Here is an 18,744-nt window from a genome sequence, read left to right as displayed (position 1 = left end):
CGTATTTGAAAGATGGGATTGTGTTACAATCTTCCACAGCGAAACAGTTTTTAAATACCGAATTCAGTATTTTGGCCTTCTTTCTGTTGTCTCCCGTTTCGGTGTCAGTATGGTCACTGAGTGAGTGAATAGATTTCGAACTGCTTACTGATTTTACATAAGACTAAAGAAAGGTAGACAAAATCTTACTTTCAAAGTTACTGAACGGTTCTCTCATTGCTCTTCATACTCTCATTTTGCTTGGTTCAGCTTTTGTTTGTCAGCTCGGTTTTGACTTGAATTCTCTCTTAAATCTGCGGTGAAACTCCCTTCGTGTATGTAGCAGCTTTCTAACACAGCTATTAAACCATGGCGAGTCTTTCACATCCCCTAAGATCTTTGTAAACCCCTCTCATATGTAAAAAGTATCAGCACAGTCTAACAATTTTTGGACTGTGGTATTAGACTGGCGGCTAGCCCGTCTGACAACAATGACAGTACATCTGTTTGCTTGTCAGCGCTTGTAGTTATGACGAGAGGAATACATTCAGTTTAAGAATTTGAATTCTGGTACTTATCTAGCTGGTGCGCTGATCTGCTTCTGCTTTCTCCAGCTGTTTTCAAATGTTGGGCGGTAGGTTGTTTGATTATTAATTATTATTTCAGTAAGCCATGCCATCTCCTCAATTAGAATTTATAAAAAACATCGTTTGTTGAGCAACGTTGCTAAGCATCAAAGCAAACAAGCTACTAGCCTCCACCACTGACGTCTCTCTCTGACCGACTGACAAGCCAACAATTGCGTTTTAATAGCTTCGATTCTTGGAATTGTTTGGTTAGTTGTATTTAGTTTTTATAATAAAGCCGATAACTGAAAACATAAGAAGAATTGGAATTTTTATGTCTTTAATTTTAGCTAGTCATATTTGGACATTACTCGATCTTTGAACTGATGTGTAGTAGATACGAGTTAGAAATATAAACGCCGTTGTGAAAAAATACCTTTAGTTTGTGTATGCTAATAAACATTTAAATAATATTATAATCCATTCTACTTTTCCTCTGAACATAAATACGAAAATTGTAGAGAAATTAATTTACAGAGACATGGTATTTTTCTATTACGTGATAAAACTGGTTTCATTATGGTATGGATTATGTCTCCTACCTCTGACAAAGTCGTTAGTGTTTGTTTGTATACCTGATTTGGTCTAAATTGGGAAATGTAGCCGTAATGTGAAGAAAATGGTGTGCTACCGATCTCTTTGTTAATGGTAAAAAAGGAGCAATGTTGCTTGTTTCACTGCACCTTGCTTGGATTATATCCGTCTAAGGTATATTGAATGACGCTTTTGAATTTTTCCCTATTTGTGGTCCACATTCTCGTCCTCATCACTAAGTATTTGATGCTGACTACTCAGACACTCTGCAATTTATATTCTGTCAGTCTTGCTACCGTATGCGATTATATCTTCCTCCCTTTCTTAACATTCCTTGTAAAACCCGTAGTAATAGTTGCTATCACAGCCTTATGATCACTACCTTCCTCTACGTTTACTGATTTGGTAAGTTCCGGCCCGTTTGTTGCTGGGAGGTCTAAGATGTTGCTTTCAAAAGTTGGTTCTCTAGCTATTTGCTCGAAGTAATTTTCAGACAAGACATTCATAATAATGTCACACAAAACCCTGTCTCTGGCACCGGTTGTGATAGCATGACTTTCTTAATCTATATCTGACAAGTTGGAGTCCCCTCCCTCCTCCCCCTCAATTACAACAACACGAAGATGAAAATTATTAATGATATTCTGCAAGTTCTCTCTGAAACACTCTACCACAACAGCTCCTGACCCTCGTGGTCTATAGAAGCATACGATTACCATTTTTGACTGGCCTTTGGTGATTAACTTCATCCACATAAATTCTCATTCAGAATCCATGATAACCTTGATAGATATTATCAAGTTCTTTAATAAAACAAATACGCCGCCACCACTCTACATCTACATGGATACTCTGCAAATCACATTTAAGTGCCTGGCAAAGGGTTCATCGAACCACCTTCACAATTCTCTGTTATTCCTATCTCGTAGAGCGCGCGTTAAGAATGAACACCTATATCTTTCCGTACGAGCTCTTATTTCCCTTATTTTATCGTGGTGATCGTTCCTATGTAGGTCGGTGTCAACAAAATATTTTCGCATTCGGAGGAGAAACTGGGTGATTGGAATTTCGTGAGAAGATTCCGTCGCAACGAAAAACGCCTTTCTTTTAACGATTTCCAGCCCAAATCCTGTATCATTTCTGTGACACTCTCTCCCATATTTCGCGATAATAGAAAACGTGCTCCCTTTCTTTGAACTTTTTCGATGTACTCCGTCAGTCCTATCTGGTAAGGATCGCACACCGCGCAGTAGTATTCTAAAAGAGGACGGACAAGCGTAGTGTAGGCAGTCTCCTTAGCAGGTCTGTTACATTTTCTAAGTGTCCTGCCAATGAAACGTAGTCTTTGGTTAGCCTTCCCAACATTTTCTGTGTGTTCCTTCCAATTTAAGTTGTTCGTAATTGTAATACCTAGGATTTTAGTTGAATTTACGGCTTTTAGATTTGACTGATTTATCCTGTAAGCAAAGTTTAATGAGTTCCTTTTAGCACTCATGTGGATGACCTCACACTTTTCGTTATTCAGGGTCAATTGCCACTTTTCGCACCATTCAGATATTTTTTTTCTAAATCGTTTTACAGTTTGTTTTGATCTTCTGATGACTTTAATAGTCGATAAACGATAGCGTCATTTGCAAACAACCGAAGGCGGCTGCTCAGATTGTCTCCAAATCGTTTATACAGATAAGGAACGCCAGAAATCACTTCTGTTTTACACGATGACTTTCCGTAAATCACTACGAACTGTGACCTCTCTGACAGGAAATCACAAATCCAGTTACATAACTGAGACGGTATTCCATAAGCACGCAATTTGAATACGAGCCGCTTGTGTGGTACAGTGTCAAAAGCCTTCCGAAAATCCAGAAATACGGGATCAATCTATAATCCCTAGTCAATAGCACTCAACACTTCATGTGAATAAAGAGCTAGTTGTGTTTCACAGGAACGATGTTTTCTAAACCCATGTTGACTGTGTGTCAATAGTTTTCTTCGAGGTGAGTAACCTATCCTTATAATAAATATTCCAATTTGAATTTACGATTTCGTTGCTCGCCACTTCCAATGTGAACCAACCTTCTGTTCCTAATACTATCTGGGCATTATAACCTTCAATAAGCAGTACTAATTCTAAGACTCTTCCTTGGATGGTCTTGCAGTTTACTAATATCATACTAACCTTTTCTGTATCCTGGAAAAGCATTCGCATTTGCAAATAATGACAACCATCAGCTGTAGAATGGAAAGACGACAATGAAAATTTGTGGCGGACTGCTACTTGAACCCGCCTTACCATTTGGATATCTGTGCACGACGTACGGCCACACGCAAACTTTCATGTGTCGTCAACCATGCCTCTTCGATCTGGACTCGTACATCCATTATGTATATTCCTATACATGTCAGACGTTGTACTTGAAAATCGTTTTTTATATCCGATCTGCGAGGATGAGCATTACTGGGATTGTTATGGCTGTTGTAACTTCGATTTTTGCACGCATTTCATCTCTGATCCCAAGGGAAGGGATTCTCTAACGTAAAAATCCCCCATGTGCACGCCACATGTATTCTGCTACCCTATCGCAGCTTCCTGTTAAGGCTAGAAACTCTGCTTGCACGACAGCTACTGCAAGAATTAAATATGAAAACTCAGATGCACTGATCTAAACTATGTGCTGTGTACTAATACAAGATTCAAACACAGTCAAATGACATGGTGCTTCTTGCGGAGGAAAAATTACATGAGCAGGCCAACTCACACAAGGATATGCACTAGGACTTATGCAGAAATAATAACTTAAGAGTACCTTACGTGAATGGAACAAGCAGTAACTGTGACATGTATAGTACAATGCTAACATCTGGTCTGTAGTTCACACTGATTTGCAGAGTTTGTATGAAGATGTAGGAAGTACTGAAATACAATTGATCACAATTAATCATGTACAATAATTTCCCTTTTATCACTGTCTTAATTTCCGTATACTTGGACATTGTAACATTTGTGGATGAGATATTTAAATCTGGCGACACTTTCTGACATTTCCTGGCAAATTGTTCCATATTTTTACTCTTCTTATGCTTTCTCATGTGAGCTCACCCATGCATACAGGGCTATTACAAATGATTGAAGCGATTTCATAAATTCACTGTAGCTCCATTCATTGACATATGGTCACGACACACTACAGATACGTAGAAAAACTCATAAAGTTTTGTTCGGCTGAAGCCGCACGTCAGGTTTCTGCCGCCAGAGCGCTCGAGAGCGCAGTGAGACAAAATGGCGACAGGAGCCGAGAAAGCGTATGTCGTGCTTGAAATGCACTCACATCAGTCAGTCATAACAGTGCAACGACACTTCAGGACGAAGTTCAACAAAGATCCACCAACTGCTAACTCCATTCAGCGATGGTATGCGCAGCTTAAAGCTTCTGGATGCCTCTGTAAGGGGAATCAACGGGTCGGCCTGCAGTGAGCGAAGAAACGGTTGAACGCGTGCGGGCAAGTTTTCACGCGTAGCCCGCGGAAGTCGACGAATAAAGCAAACAGGGAGCTAAACGTACCACAGCCGACGGTTTGGAATATCTTACGGAAAAGGCTAAAGCAGAAGCCTTACCGTTTACAATTGCTACAAGCCCTGACACCCGATGACAAAGTCAAACGCTTTGAATTTTCGGCGCCGTTGCAACAGCTCATGGAAGAGGATGCGTTCAGTGCGAAACTTGTTTTCAGTGTGGGGTTATGTGAAAGATTCAGTGTTTAAACCTCCTCTACCAAGAAACGTGCCAGAACTGCGAGCTCGCATCAACGATGCTTTCGAACTCATTGATGGGGACATGCTGAGCCGAGTGTGGGAGGAACTTGATTATCGGCTTGATGTCTGCCGAATCACTAAAGGGGCACATATCGAACATTTTTGAATGCCTAAAAAAACTTTTTGAGTTTTTGTATGTGTGTGCAAAGCAAGGTGAAAATATCTCAAATAATAAAGTTATTGTAGAGCTGTTAAATCGCTTCAATCATTTGTAATAACCCTGTATCTCCAGTGGCGGATCCAGGATTTTGTTTTGGGAGGGGCTTGACCCAGCTGAGCGTAGGCTTTCTCAAGGTAAACATTAATACACTAAAACGCACACATAATTTTATTTTGCTCATTTAATGCATAGCGAGTCTTCTCGGATAACGCTTTGCAAATTCTTCAGTGACTTCGACAGGTTGTAGGTAGCCAGATATATCTCGGTGTATATACATGGTAGCGAAACCATTCAACCTGTCATCTGTCAATGTCGTACGAAGGTACGACTTTTATCAGTTTAAGCGAAGAGAAGCTACGCTCCACACCACAAGTAGATACTGGTAATGCAGCGATAATTTGTAAAAGAATTTTTATATTAGGGAAAAATTAGTCTCTTGTTGTGCCTCTGCTGTTGTTTGGGGAGGATGTTCCCTGTCTCTCCAGACCTCCTTCCTAAGAGTTATTTCTCCCGATAACGAGAGAGGATGAGGCAAGTCGCTGCTGTAAACACGTGCAGCTGCCACTAAAGAGCTCAGATTTTCTGTTTTTACGATGGCACTTGGTATAAGGGTGAACAGGTCGAGAATTGGAGAGTGCTCTGCTCTCGAAAAGCGACTCCTCAACTGTCCCAATACAAAATCGATGAAAGAAAGGAATACATTCAATCTGAAACAAAACACGACATGACATTATTCTCGAACTCGAAAGAACAGAAAAGAAAGAAATGCTGCATCAAGCAAAAAGCGTGTGTATGTATTAAAGGTTTATTTTTCCTGTAGTATTCCTTAGCATCAGGTGCTTCATTATTTGAGTGAAGAGCAGAACTTTTGGCGATTCTGGGTGACTGCATTGGGATGTCCAAAGGTTCTACGATATGACACGTCTCTTGGAAAATTTCTTCATATTTCGTTTCTCTGTATCGTTCCAGTGTTCTTATTACACTGCCTACCATCTCATAGCAAAGGTTGAGATCTAATTCAACAGACTGCCGTGAAAGCGAAACGGTAATTCAAATACATCGGCAGTTACCGTCAAAGTTAAGACAGTCATATCGTTGAATAGAAGCCAGAAGACTTTCACTTTCCGATGACGGAGAAGTTCTGTCCATTTCTTCAAGGAACTGTACGATAAAGTCAAAGAGCTCTTTGAATTGAAAAAGTGGATCATGCTTTTCAAGCCAGTGTGTATCACTAAGACTTTGTAACTTAAACTCTTTCCGCTTCTGGGCGTTTTTCAAGGATAGCTCGTTTGATAAATTTCAATCTTTTTGCTGGCTTGCGCACGACATTAGTAGCACGACTTACAACTCCCATCATATTGCGAATACTAGGCAAGCTGCAGGCTCTCGCGATGACTATGTTTAGTTTATGTGCCACACAATGCATGTAAGTCGCTAGCGGTTGGAACTGATTTATTCGCACTGACCTTTCCAGACATGTTGGCACCTCCATCATAACCTTGACCTCTCAAATTCTTAACTTGTAGGCCGGCTTGATTTAATTCTTGAACTATTTGATCGATTGATGCAGCACCAGTCTTGTCAGTTGCAGACAGAAAGCATATGAAGTCTTCGTGTATTGTGCTTTTTTTGTAAATTGGGACACCTGATACATACACTGAGTTGTTCCGTGCCACTGGAATCCGTTGTTTCATCGCCAAGAACAGCATAACATTTTGCTTCTTTGACTTTGTCGTGTACGTTTTTCATAATGACAGAATGGCAACAATCAATCAGCTGACTCTGAGTTGTTTTGCTTAGATATGTAGCATTTTTTGGCGCTATCTCTAAATGTTTTTGGAGAGACGTATCACCTGAGTCAATACTAAAATTTAAAAGAACTCGAAATTTTCCTTGGCTGATTTTATCTCGGTGGCCTCTTAACAGTATGTTTTCTCGACCACATAATATGATCGTCTTTACTATAGGAATCAGCCGCTCTCTGTCTGATATAATCATTTTCACTTTCTCAATTTCGATTAAATTATTTACAGCTTATTCAGGGTTTTTATGAACTTCTGAAATGTGCTTTTTAAAACTGTCATTTTTTGGTAATCTGTAGCAGAATAGTTTCTGAAGATTTCTAGTGTCGTTTTGTATTTGCAAAGTGGACGAATGTCTAAAAGATCTTAGAGCCACAGAATGCTTGCCCACTACGAGGTTTTCTGAAGACTCTGTCAGATGTTTATACTTTTCCTCGTCACTGAGTACTTTTCCTACCACACAAGAAATATCGAAAGGATTTTCAGCGCAAGTAGTCGATGTACTAGCCACTCCCACTGACACTGGTTCCAGTTCTATAACAGCAGCAAACAATTACAGATTTTAAGTAAATAACGCGGTATAATAGTATGAAATTCGCGACAACACTGGCATTCGCGCTAAGAAAGCTAGTTTAAAAAGAACTCAAAACCGAAAAAAACCCGATGATTGATATTACATTACATTATTTACCCTAAATATTACTTCACGCTGTCTTTTGTAGGGCAGACAGAGAGGATCGAGTGCTCAGAGCATTTTTGTTGCCAACAGTGAAATGAGATTTCCTTCTAAAAGAACTTATTCAAAACTATAAACCACTATATTTTATATCGTGCCTTTAACAAAACCATTAGACTGTTGTCTTTTAAGCACTGAGTACGTTGAGTAACCAAAAGTATGAGACAGTTCAATTTATCCCTTTGTTTAAAGCTACAACAATATTATGAAATGTGGCACAGCGAACTTACCTAAGAGAAAATGAAGAGCTCGGTGTCACCAACGTCTTCCCCGACAGAAAGGTCAACACCAGAGGCAGAGGTAGTAGCGGATAAAGTATGTTCAGATGCTTTACATGTCGTTAACAGTTCGTATCAGGTCACATGACACTGAATAAATCCGTAAACAGCTGTTAATTGATGGTCTATTAACACGATCGCTTTCACTGCGTTAAAGTAACATCTTCAGGTGTTAGTGATGTCACATAAATTACCACATGGAGGTACCCTAACGTTCGTAGTCAGAGAATCCAACCCCATGAAGAGGGGAAGTGCTCAACGAATAAAAACCGGCGAAACATTGGGGCGAATAGTGCAGGGGATGCGGCAACTGTAGTCACTAGTCGTAAGGGTAAAGCACTAGTGGATTCACAGACTACGAACGTTGGGAGCATCTACATGTGTTGATTTATGTGACACCACTTACACCCGAATATGCTGCTTTAACGAAGCGAAACCGGGCGGGTAAATAAACCATCAGTTAACAGCTGTCGGCGTTTTCAACGGCTGTGGATGTCCATGTTACAAAGTTGTAAGTTCCTACCTGCATCAGCATTTCTGTTGACTGTTCGTTATTGTGGCAACATTGTTTCTTCCTTCCGATTCCTGCTCGAATCGACAAAGCGAATTCATCATTTCGGATTTCATTTTATTTCTCGCTTTAGTTTTAATAATGTTCATCTGGCTTTAAAGTCTTTCCACTTCCGCATTCGACCATGGTAACATTAGTCGTGACAGCGCAAAAGTTGGCAATTCGTGAAATGAGTTGACGTCATTTGCATCTCTGTGTTGAAGCACTTCACACTAGAAATTAACAGCGTCTGTTTCGGACCATTTGACAAGAGCTGAACTTTGTCATTGAAATCAATTTTTGTTATTGTACCAGGGTCAATATTACACGATTCACGGAGAGGAATCAATTACTCTTTAACAACACGAAGAACTTTGGACACTGTAAGACGTGAAATTCTCCTCAAAATTTCATTGTTGTCTGGAAGTTGTTGCAACAACTGAATTATTATTGGTGCACAAGCTGGATGCATCTCAGACATAGGACACGTTCTTGTTCTGGGTATAATTCAGGTTTTCTCAATTCATTAACCTTATTTTCGAACTAATATCCAAGATAAGTTTTGCGATCTAAGTGGATTTCAAAGTCTAACTTTAATTTTCTTCGCATAGGATATGTAGGGACAAAAACTTTTTTTTATTAATGATTCTGTTAGCACAACGTGGTTATTTAGCAGCTTCCACCGATCCTCTGTGTTAGGATCAAAATGTGATTAACCAGATGCACATTTGGAAGAATCGTCTTGGAAAATATTTAAATGCGCCTAATTGGATTCATCAGAGAATACTGAATAAAGCATTTCTGCAGTGTAACAGTTCTCTTTGATTCGCGTTATTTCAATGTGCTTTCAAAGCTGGAGCCGCTGGTCTGTAGTTTTTGTTACCGCAGGTTCTATGGACAACCATTGCGTATCAGATGCGCGTGGAATTTTAAGGGGTTCTGCTCCTTTGACAGCCTGACAAATATCACTTGTTTGCGAGTTCAAGACTGCAAAAACCAATTGTACGTTTTCTTAGCTAAGAAGTCCAGATTTCCTGGAGCGTCTCACTTGCAACAGAAGTAGCAAGCTGAACTGAATGGCTTACACAATTTATAACAATCAAATCCAGAATTACATTTTTCAAAATCTGGTTGACACCCCACTTTGAACACCTACAATTGCTTTCGTACAGTCTGTGCCTATTCCCTGCCGCTTATTTAGATCTAATTTCAATTCTTGAGGCGCGTCTTTGATTGCTGACACTAGACGTGATCGCATTGGTTGCAGCACTGTAATATATTATTGATATTCCTAAAAATTTGGTCGCGCTAATGTCTGTTGATTCATTAATTATAGTGATTTAAATGCTGTCATCGATATCTTGCAGAAAATTTTCCACGAAATACGGTCTTATTACACGTTTTATAGCTGCACTACATTTTTTTCTACTGATTTTAAGTTTTTCTTTGCGGGTGATTCTGCACGAAATTTCCGGGTATACTGTCTGTTTGCTTTACCTATGTTTAGCACTAAAACAACTGCAAGTACCCAGCGAGATGGCACAGTGGCTAGCATACTGGACTCGCATACGGGAGGATGTCGGTTCAATCCCGCGTCTGGCCATCCTGATTTAGGTTTTCCGTGATTTCCCTGAATCGCTCCAGACAAATGCCAGGATGGTTCCTTTGAAAGAGCACGGCCGACTTTCTTCCCCGTCCTTCCCTAATCCGATGAGGCAGATGACCTCGCTGTCTGGTCTCCTCCCCCAAACAAACCTACTCAACCCAACCCAACCTAATAGCAAGTGATTTGAGAATCACCACATTATTACCGGCACTACACATATGCACTATGCATGCAATTGTAAATTTATTAATACTAGAGTGCAAAACAAAATGGGTGCATAACAATACGGCCACAAAACAAACTGGAAGCGAAGACAAAATACCGTGAATTATAAATGTATAGGCGATATAAATTTAAGAGCTGCTAGACGTTAGCATATTACATGGTGCTGTTTTCTGTACGTAGAATGGATCAAGTGATTTTAAAAAATAATTTTACTATAAACCACCCAAATCTTTTTAAAATCCACCATAAATCACAGCAGCCACTAGATGCAAAATCTGTACACTAGACAGGTACTCAAAACCACTAAATTTAGTGGGAAAAATCACTAACTTCGCAATCCTGATCCAGAGTCCAGTCCACAGCCACTCACACCAAACCGACCGAAAGATCAACGAACTGAACCCAATAAAAAGTCACAAACTCGACTAATCGTGTTTGTATGAATTTCATTAAGTACATACAAAATAATCAGAAAGCTGTATCTGGTGAGTCGACAATGATAAGACACCGACATTGTTTCGAGGTTCATTTTCACTCGATTCTACCTTTTCTTCCTTCCCTTTCAAATAAACAGAAAAAAACGAACTTAGGTCTCCTTGTCTACGTTTCGATGCCATTTTTTGAAAATCTGACAAATATAAACAAAAGCACGCCTTGATTACAATTAAAAACCACTTGAACAGCGCATTCTACTGTGTCTGATTCGAAAAACCATACAACCATGCCTTATGTGTATAGCAGCGCGGCGCGCGCACTCGCGAGTAGCAGTGGCAGTGGTTTGTGTTATGTAGCTGCGTTCCGAATGGGTGGCGTGCGATTTAAAAACTAGTCAGTCACATTAGCATCTTCTTAGAGAAATGTAAAATTTGAAAACATACTACACCTACTTAAAATGGATTACGTAACAAGTGATGAAAATTGTACAGTAGGTAGTGTAGTACTAAGACAGTAGGATAATACCAAGTTTGATTTGAGTTTGGTCACGGGTGGATACAGATGCTTATGGGAGGGGCCTTGAGCCTCTTATCCCTCCCTCTGAATCCGCTACTGTATATTTAATAAATTCTCCAAAGTGTGGCTGTTTCTCTTCTATGTGCAAGGTTTTATTATTTCATTATCATTTCTGGTCTTATGCAGGCTTCCATTACATACTTGACTGATTTCTAAGGCACTCTTTTGTCTGCTTAGATAGGCATCTGTGGAGGATCTCTTATTGCTGTAGCAAATTCCAACTGTGGTTTCTCAAGTGGTAAGGCGGCATTCTTCTTTATACCATTGCACCTTTCAGTGCATCATTAACACTTTGTAATTTACAACAAACAATATAACAATTGTCAATGTGAAGACTGACTTTAAAAATGGTAGAGTTTTATTGGTACCTACTGCCAATGCATATCACTGAGAGGCAAAAACATTGAATTATAACTGTTAACTGAATTTTTAGAAGAATACTATCCCTGGGAAATTCTGCCTGGGTTTTTGTATGTAATGTAGTATAACAACCAGATTAATATTTCTGTTTAATGGTATGTTTATCCTTTACACTTGCACCAAAATATAACAAATTTTTTTTACAATAAACATCATGTGCTATTGAACTTTGACATAAAACTGATTACATCTTCTGCACTGGCGCCAACTAACTTCCATTATAGACACTACATAGATTAAATTCAGACTGAATTGATGAACACTGCTGCTGGACTATAAATAAGTTACAATAATCACCATATTTCATACTATTGTTAGTGTTTGTACACAATCAAACTTATAATTAAAATTATGCTTTTACATAATACTAGATACAAAAAATGAAAATACCTTATACATAAATTGATTCATTGTTAGATGTATTTTTTATTGTGAAGTTCTATCACGACTTAGGGGTTGACAATTAATTTCAGAAAACAATAACTTAATTACAAAATATCTTTCATTACTAATATTTACAATTAATCTTGATTTAATAATTAACACTATTCATCTGAAATTTTCAAGGTAAACAGTTTTTGAATATAATTTCAGGGACTGATGCCAAACAGAGGTTCTGGAAATTACTGTGAAAGTAAATTTGCATAAAATAATGATAATTTGAAAGCTGGAAACAAGGTTTTCTTAGTGTATAGCTAATTATAAACTCTACTCAGGTGGAAACAAGAATGCCCATATTAGCAGTCATTTACAAAATACATGTCTATATAGAACCTTTGGATCAGAATGTGCATCAATCCTGGCATCTGTAATTTCCTTATATTGTTACCTGGACCATTGCATCACAATCTGCAGACACTTCTTCAATCCCTAGTTTTAAATGTATGTATTATGATCTGTATGTTTCAGGAATTATTCTCCAGAGCTACTGGAAAACCACAAAAGATCACTAACAGAGTTGATTACAAGGGACAAGAACAGGCCAAGTGTTATCATTTGGTCAGTATCTAATGAACCACGTACACAGCTTGATGGAACTGAGGACTACTACAGGTCATTAGCAACAGACATTATAACTTAATTACTGGTAAAATGGTATCTTCCAATATTATTCAAAAATAGTGTCTATAAACTCAATTCTGCACATGTTGTACTGCAATAAATCTTTCAGCAGATGATAAACAATACTTTGAGGTGCCAAGAACATTTATTCTCCCTTTGTGTGTTTTTTTCATTATCATCACTGTCTTGCATGTAGTCACCATATATAAATGTGAAATGTACCAACTACAGTTTCAATACTAATCTTCTGAATTTTCATTTTATTGAAGGGGTGTTGCATTTCCATAAAAAGATAACTTATACATTGTGATATCCCTGGTATTCAATTTAAGTACTCTCTGAACAGTTTGATAGCACTAACTACTAAATGATCAAGTCAACACCATAACTATTACTTCAAGTGTTTATTAGGACAAAGACATACACAGATTCTCTTGCAGCACTGCCTCTATAGAGATTGACTTCACACGGCTTCAACCATGTCATTTACACGAAATCACAATAATGAGAGATGTACAAGAGCATGCTGCTTCTCTACATTTCATAGTTTGCAATCAATGTTTTACGTATTTGGATAATTTGGTCACAGATTAAACTTTGCCTTGGCACAGACTTCTATATTCAATAATTACATTGATTTCTATTTTACGATTTAGAGACAGTAAGTTTTGTAAATACATGATTTCAAGTGGATTAACAATGGATTATAGGAGTTATTTAACTTTTGCATTAAGTGTATTTTAATATTCCTAATATGTTTCCAATAATATAAAGTTGTGCACTTCAGATACATTTACTGCGAGTCTCCCTAAATAATTTGGAAGTCATAGTATGTGGGTTTGTTTGATTTGGGCTACATAAATTAGCAGTTAATATACACTGAATCTGTAATGAAAAACTGCCAATTATATGCCTGAGTTCTTGTTTTGTACATCAAAATTCATATACCAACGTCATATACCAACCAGATAATGAATGACACTGTAGGTTTAGTGTCACTTTACAGTGAGCAATGTATGGTAATTGTCCCATTCTGCCACATTACAACTGTAATAAATGAAGGTATGTGAGTATAAAAACTATGTTTAGTTGCGAAATTTATCTTTTGTGATGAAAGTTGGCTTTTAGGCCTATGTGCTAGATAGTTATTGAATCAGTGTATTAGGATGCATGCAGTTAACCAGTACTATTTATGAATAAGACAAATCCCAGTTCTATACTTTTGAATTTATTTTGAAATGGAAATTATTTGGAAAGGTGTCTTACATAGGTGCGATTTCTTTGAGTGAATTGTTACTCCCTTATTTTAATATTTTACTTTCATTGTTAAAGGTGTTTAAAATAATCTATTATATTAATAGTACTGTGATCTAAACTAAATAAGTGTAATCAAAATACCAGAATAAAAGACTAGCTATGTTGCACAGTAATAAACACATCACTTGTTGGAACAAGGGATAACAGGAAATAGATATGATCACCAGTTGTGAGACATATATGTTCCTCAGGAAAATTTTATAAAAATGGACTTATTTAAGTAAATTAGTAATTTTAAACCCACAAATGTGTATGTTTAAAAAAAGTCATTTTGGATATTAGGTTGAGTTGTTATAAAACACTAAAAAAACTATACCGCCAACATTTCAACCCTCTTCGCAGTGAGGCTCTTTAGCATCACCGAAGAGGAGTGCTGCAAAAATGATCAAAATGTTGGTGGCACAGTTATTTTACGAACACATGACCTAGCATCCAAAATGATTTTATTTAAACTATGAACCTGTATTTAGTAAAGCAATTATTTAATATGAAACAGGATATATTGCCCTTCCCCTTCCCCGTGAGGCTTTTAACTGATCTGATGTGATCCATCATAAATCCCCACCTGCGCCAACCTCTTCAGAGTTGCACATGCACCTTAGGTCCTCAATTATTTGTTGGATGTATTTCAATCACTATCTTCCCCTATAATTTTTAGCCTTTACAGGTCCCCTTCAGAGCCACAGAAAATTATCATGCTGCAATTTAACACATGTCATGTCATCCTGTCCTTTCTTCTTGTCAGTGATTTGTTCAAGTACCTACCTTCCTTTGGAAATTCTACGGAGAAACTCCTCATTCCTTGTCTTTTCAATCCACCCTTATCATTACATATCAAATTCTTTGATTCCATCCATTTCCGGTTTTTCCCCAATCCATGATTCACTACCAACAATTTTGTGTTCAAAAAGTACATTCTCAGAAATTTCTTCCTCAAATGGAGGCCTTTATGTTTGATACTAACAGACTTCTTTTGGCCAGAAATGTCTTCTTTGATTATGATAGTGTGCTTTTTATGTCCTCTTTGGTTCATCCATCCAAGGCAGCATAATTCCTTAAATTTATCTGCTTTGTGGGCAACAATTTTGATGTTAACTTAATCACTAATCTCATTTCTTCTAGTCTTCATTACTTTCATCTTTCTTCAGTTTATTCTCAATTCATATTCTGCACTCATTTGGCAGTTCATTCCAGTCAAGATGTCCTGTAATTCTTTTTTACTTTTACTGTGAATAGCAAAATCATCAGTAAATTTTGTTATTCATATCCTTTCATCATAGATTTAAGTCTCACTCGTGAACATTTCTTTTATTTCTGCGATTGCTGCTTTAATGTATAGACTGAACAGAAAGGGCAAAAGAATGAATCTCTGTCTTGCACTCTTTTTAATCTGAGCATTTCAGCCTTAGCACTTCAGTGTTATTGTTCCCTCTTGATTCTTGTAGGTACTGAATATTATTTTTTCCCCTATAGCTTATAGCTACTTTTCTTTGAATTTCAAACATTTTGCACTATTTTACATTGCTGAACACTTTTTCCAGGTCAATAAATCTTGCGTCCATCATGATGCTCCCTATTTGCTCAGGATTATTTTTTGCTAAGAGCCCCCATGAACCCCCACTGGTGGGGAGGCTTGTGTGCCTCAGTGATACAGATAGCCTTACTGTAGGTGCATCCACAATGGAGGGGTATTTGTTGAGAGGCCAGACAAATGTGTGGTTCCCGAAGGCTTGCAGCAGCCTTTTCAGTAGTTGCAAGGGCAACAGTCTGTATGATTGACTGATCTGGCCTTGTAACATTAACCAAAATGGCCTTGCTGTGCTGGTACTGCAAATGGCTGAAAGCAAGGGGAAACTACAGTCATAATTTTTCACAAGGCATGGAGCTTTACAGTATGGCTAAATGATGATAGTCCCCCATTTGGATCTCCGGCTGGGGACTACTCAGGAGGATGTCATTATCAGGAGAAACAAAACTGGTCTTCTACGGATCGGAGTGTGGAATGTCAGATCCCTTATCGGGCAGGTAGGTTAGAAAATTGAAAAAGGGAAATGGATAGGTTAAAGTTAGATATAGTGGGAATTAATGAAGTTCAGTGGCAGGAGGACCAAGACTTTTGGTCAGGTGAATACAGGTATATAAATACAAAATAAAATAATGGTAATGCAGGAGTGAGTTTAATAATGAAAAAAAGCAAGAGCATGGGTAGACTACTATGAAAAGCACAGTGAATGTATTATTGTAGCCAAGACAGATGTGAATCCCACGCCTACCACAGTAGTTCAAGTTTATATGTCAACTATCTCCACAGATGATGAAGAGATTGAAGAACTGTATGATGAGATAAAAAAAAAGTCATTCAGATAGTGAGGGGAGATGAAAATTTAATAGTCATGGGTGACAGGAATTCAATAGTAGGAAAAGAAAAATAAGGACAAGTAGTGGGTGAATATCGAATGGAGGTAAGGAATGAAAGAGGAAGCCTCCTGGTAGAATTCTGCACAGAGCATAACTTAATCATAGGTAACACTTGGTTTAAGAATCATGAAAGAAGGTAGTATATATGGAAGAGACCTGGAGACACTGGAAGGTTTCAGATGGATTATATAATGGCAAGACAGAGATTTAGGAACCAGGTTTTAAATTTTAAGACATTTCCAGGGGCAGGTGTGGACTCTGACCACAGTTTATTGGTTATGAACTGCAGAAAAAAACTGAAGAACCTGTAAAAAGGTAGGAATTTAATGAAATGGGACCTGAATAAACTGAAAGAACCAGAGGTTGTAGAGAGTTTCAGAGAGAGCACCAGGGAATGTTTGACAAGAATGGGGGAAAGAAGTACTGTAGAAGAAGAATGGATAGCTTTGAGAGATGAAATAGTGAAGACAGCAGAGGATCAAGTATGTAAAAAGATGAGGGCTCATAGAAATCCTTGGGTAACAGAAGAGACATGGAATTTAATTGATGGAAGGAGAAAATATAAAAATTCAGTTAATGAAGCAGACAAAAAGAGATACAAATAGAAATGAGATCTACAGGAAGTGCAAAATGGCTAATCAGGTATGACTAGAGGGCAAATGTAAGGATTTAGAGGAGTATATCATTAGGGGTAAGATATATACTGCCTACAGGAAAATTAAAGAGACCTTTGGAGGAAAGAGAACCACTTGTATGAATATTAAGAGCTCAGATGGAAAACCAGTTCTAAACAAAGAAGGGAAAGCAGAAAGTTGGAAGGAGTACATAGAGGGTCTATACAAGGGAGGTGTATTGGAGGGCAATATTATGGAAACAGAAGATGAAGTAGATGAAGAAACAAGACCCTGGGAGGAGACAACATTCCATTAGAACTACTGATAGCCTCGGGAGAATGAGCCATGACAAAACTCTACCACCTGGTGAGCAAACATATGAGATGATGAAATACCCTCAGACTTCAAGAAGAATGGAATAATTCCAACACCATAGAAAGCAGGTGTTGACAGGTGTGAAAATTACTGAACTATCAGTTCAATATGTCACGTCTGCAAAATATTAACACGAATTCTTTACAGACAAATGGAAAAACTGGTAAAAGCTGATCTCGGGGAAGATCAGTTTGGATTCCATAGAAATGTTGGAACACACAAGGCAATACTGAGCCTATGACTTGTCATAGAAGATAGGTTCAGAAAAGGCAAACTACATTTGTAACATTTATAGACTTGGAGAAAGCTTTTGACAATGTTGATTGGCATACTCTCTTTCAACTCCAAAGGTGGCAGGGGTAAAATAAAGGGAGCAAAAGGCTATTTATAATTTGTACAGAAACCACATGGCAGTTACAAGAGTTGAGGGAAGCTATGGTTAAGAAGGGAGTGAGACAGGATTGCATCCCATCCCCGATGTTATTCAATCTGTATATTGAGCAAGCAGCAAAAGAAACAAAAGAAAATTTGTATTAGGAATTAACGTCCAGGGAGAAGAAGTGAAAACTTTGAGGTTCACTGATGACATTGTAATTCTGCCAGAGACAGCAAAGGACTTGGAAGAGCCGTTGAACAGAATGGACAGTGTCTCGAAAGGAGCCCATAAGATGAACATCAGCAAAAGCAAAATGAGGATAATGGAATATAGTCTAAATAAATCAGCTGATGCTAATGGAATTAGGCTAGGAAATGAGACACTTATAGTAGATGAGGTTTGCTATTTGGGAAGTAAAGTAAGTGATGATGGTCAAAGTTGGGAGGGTATAAAATGCAGACTGGCAATAGCATGAAAAGCATCTCTGATGAACAGAAATTTGTTAACATCAAGTGTATATTTAAGTGGCAGAAGGTCTTTTCTGAAAGTATTTTTATGGAATTGAAACATGGACAGTAAATAGTTTAGACAAAAAGAGAATAGAGGCTTTTGAAATGTGGTGCTACAGAAGAATGTTGAAGATTAGATGGATAGACCATGTATCTGATGAGGAGTTACTGAATAGAATTGGGGAGAAGAGGAATTTGTGGCACAAAATGACTAGAAGAAGGAATCCTTTGGTAGGACATGTTCTGAGTCATCAAAGGATCACCAATTTAGTATTGGAGGGCAGCATGGGGGGTAAAAATTGTAGAAGGAGACCAATAGATGAATACACTGA

At 38.0% G+C, this 18,744-nt stretch overlaps 1 protein-coding gene across 1 annotated transcript in view; it reads left to right on the top strand.

Annotated features, from left to right (window-relative positions):
* The window catches only part of LOC126108660 (beta-glucuronidase-like), a 149,826-nt gene that overhangs the window by 83,694 nt on the left and 47,388 nt on the right, over positions 1 to 18,744 (top strand). The window contains exon 8 of the mRNA XM_049914005.1: positions 12,651 to 12,794. Coding sequence (XP_049769962.1) covers positions 12,651 to 12,794 — 144 coding nt within the window. The remainder of the gene's footprint in view (positions 1 to 12,650; positions 12,795 to 18,744) is intronic.

This window comes from Schistocerca cancellata, chromosome 1 (genome assembly GCF_023864275.1).
Source record: "Schistocerca cancellata isolate TAMUIC-IGC-003103 chromosome 1, iqSchCanc2.1, whole genome shotgun sequence".
In the NCBI taxonomy this organism is placed as follows: Eukaryota; Metazoa; Arthropoda; class Insecta; order Orthoptera; family Acrididae; genus Schistocerca; species Schistocerca cancellata.
This window is presented reverse-complemented; position numbering and strand designations above follow the sequence as displayed.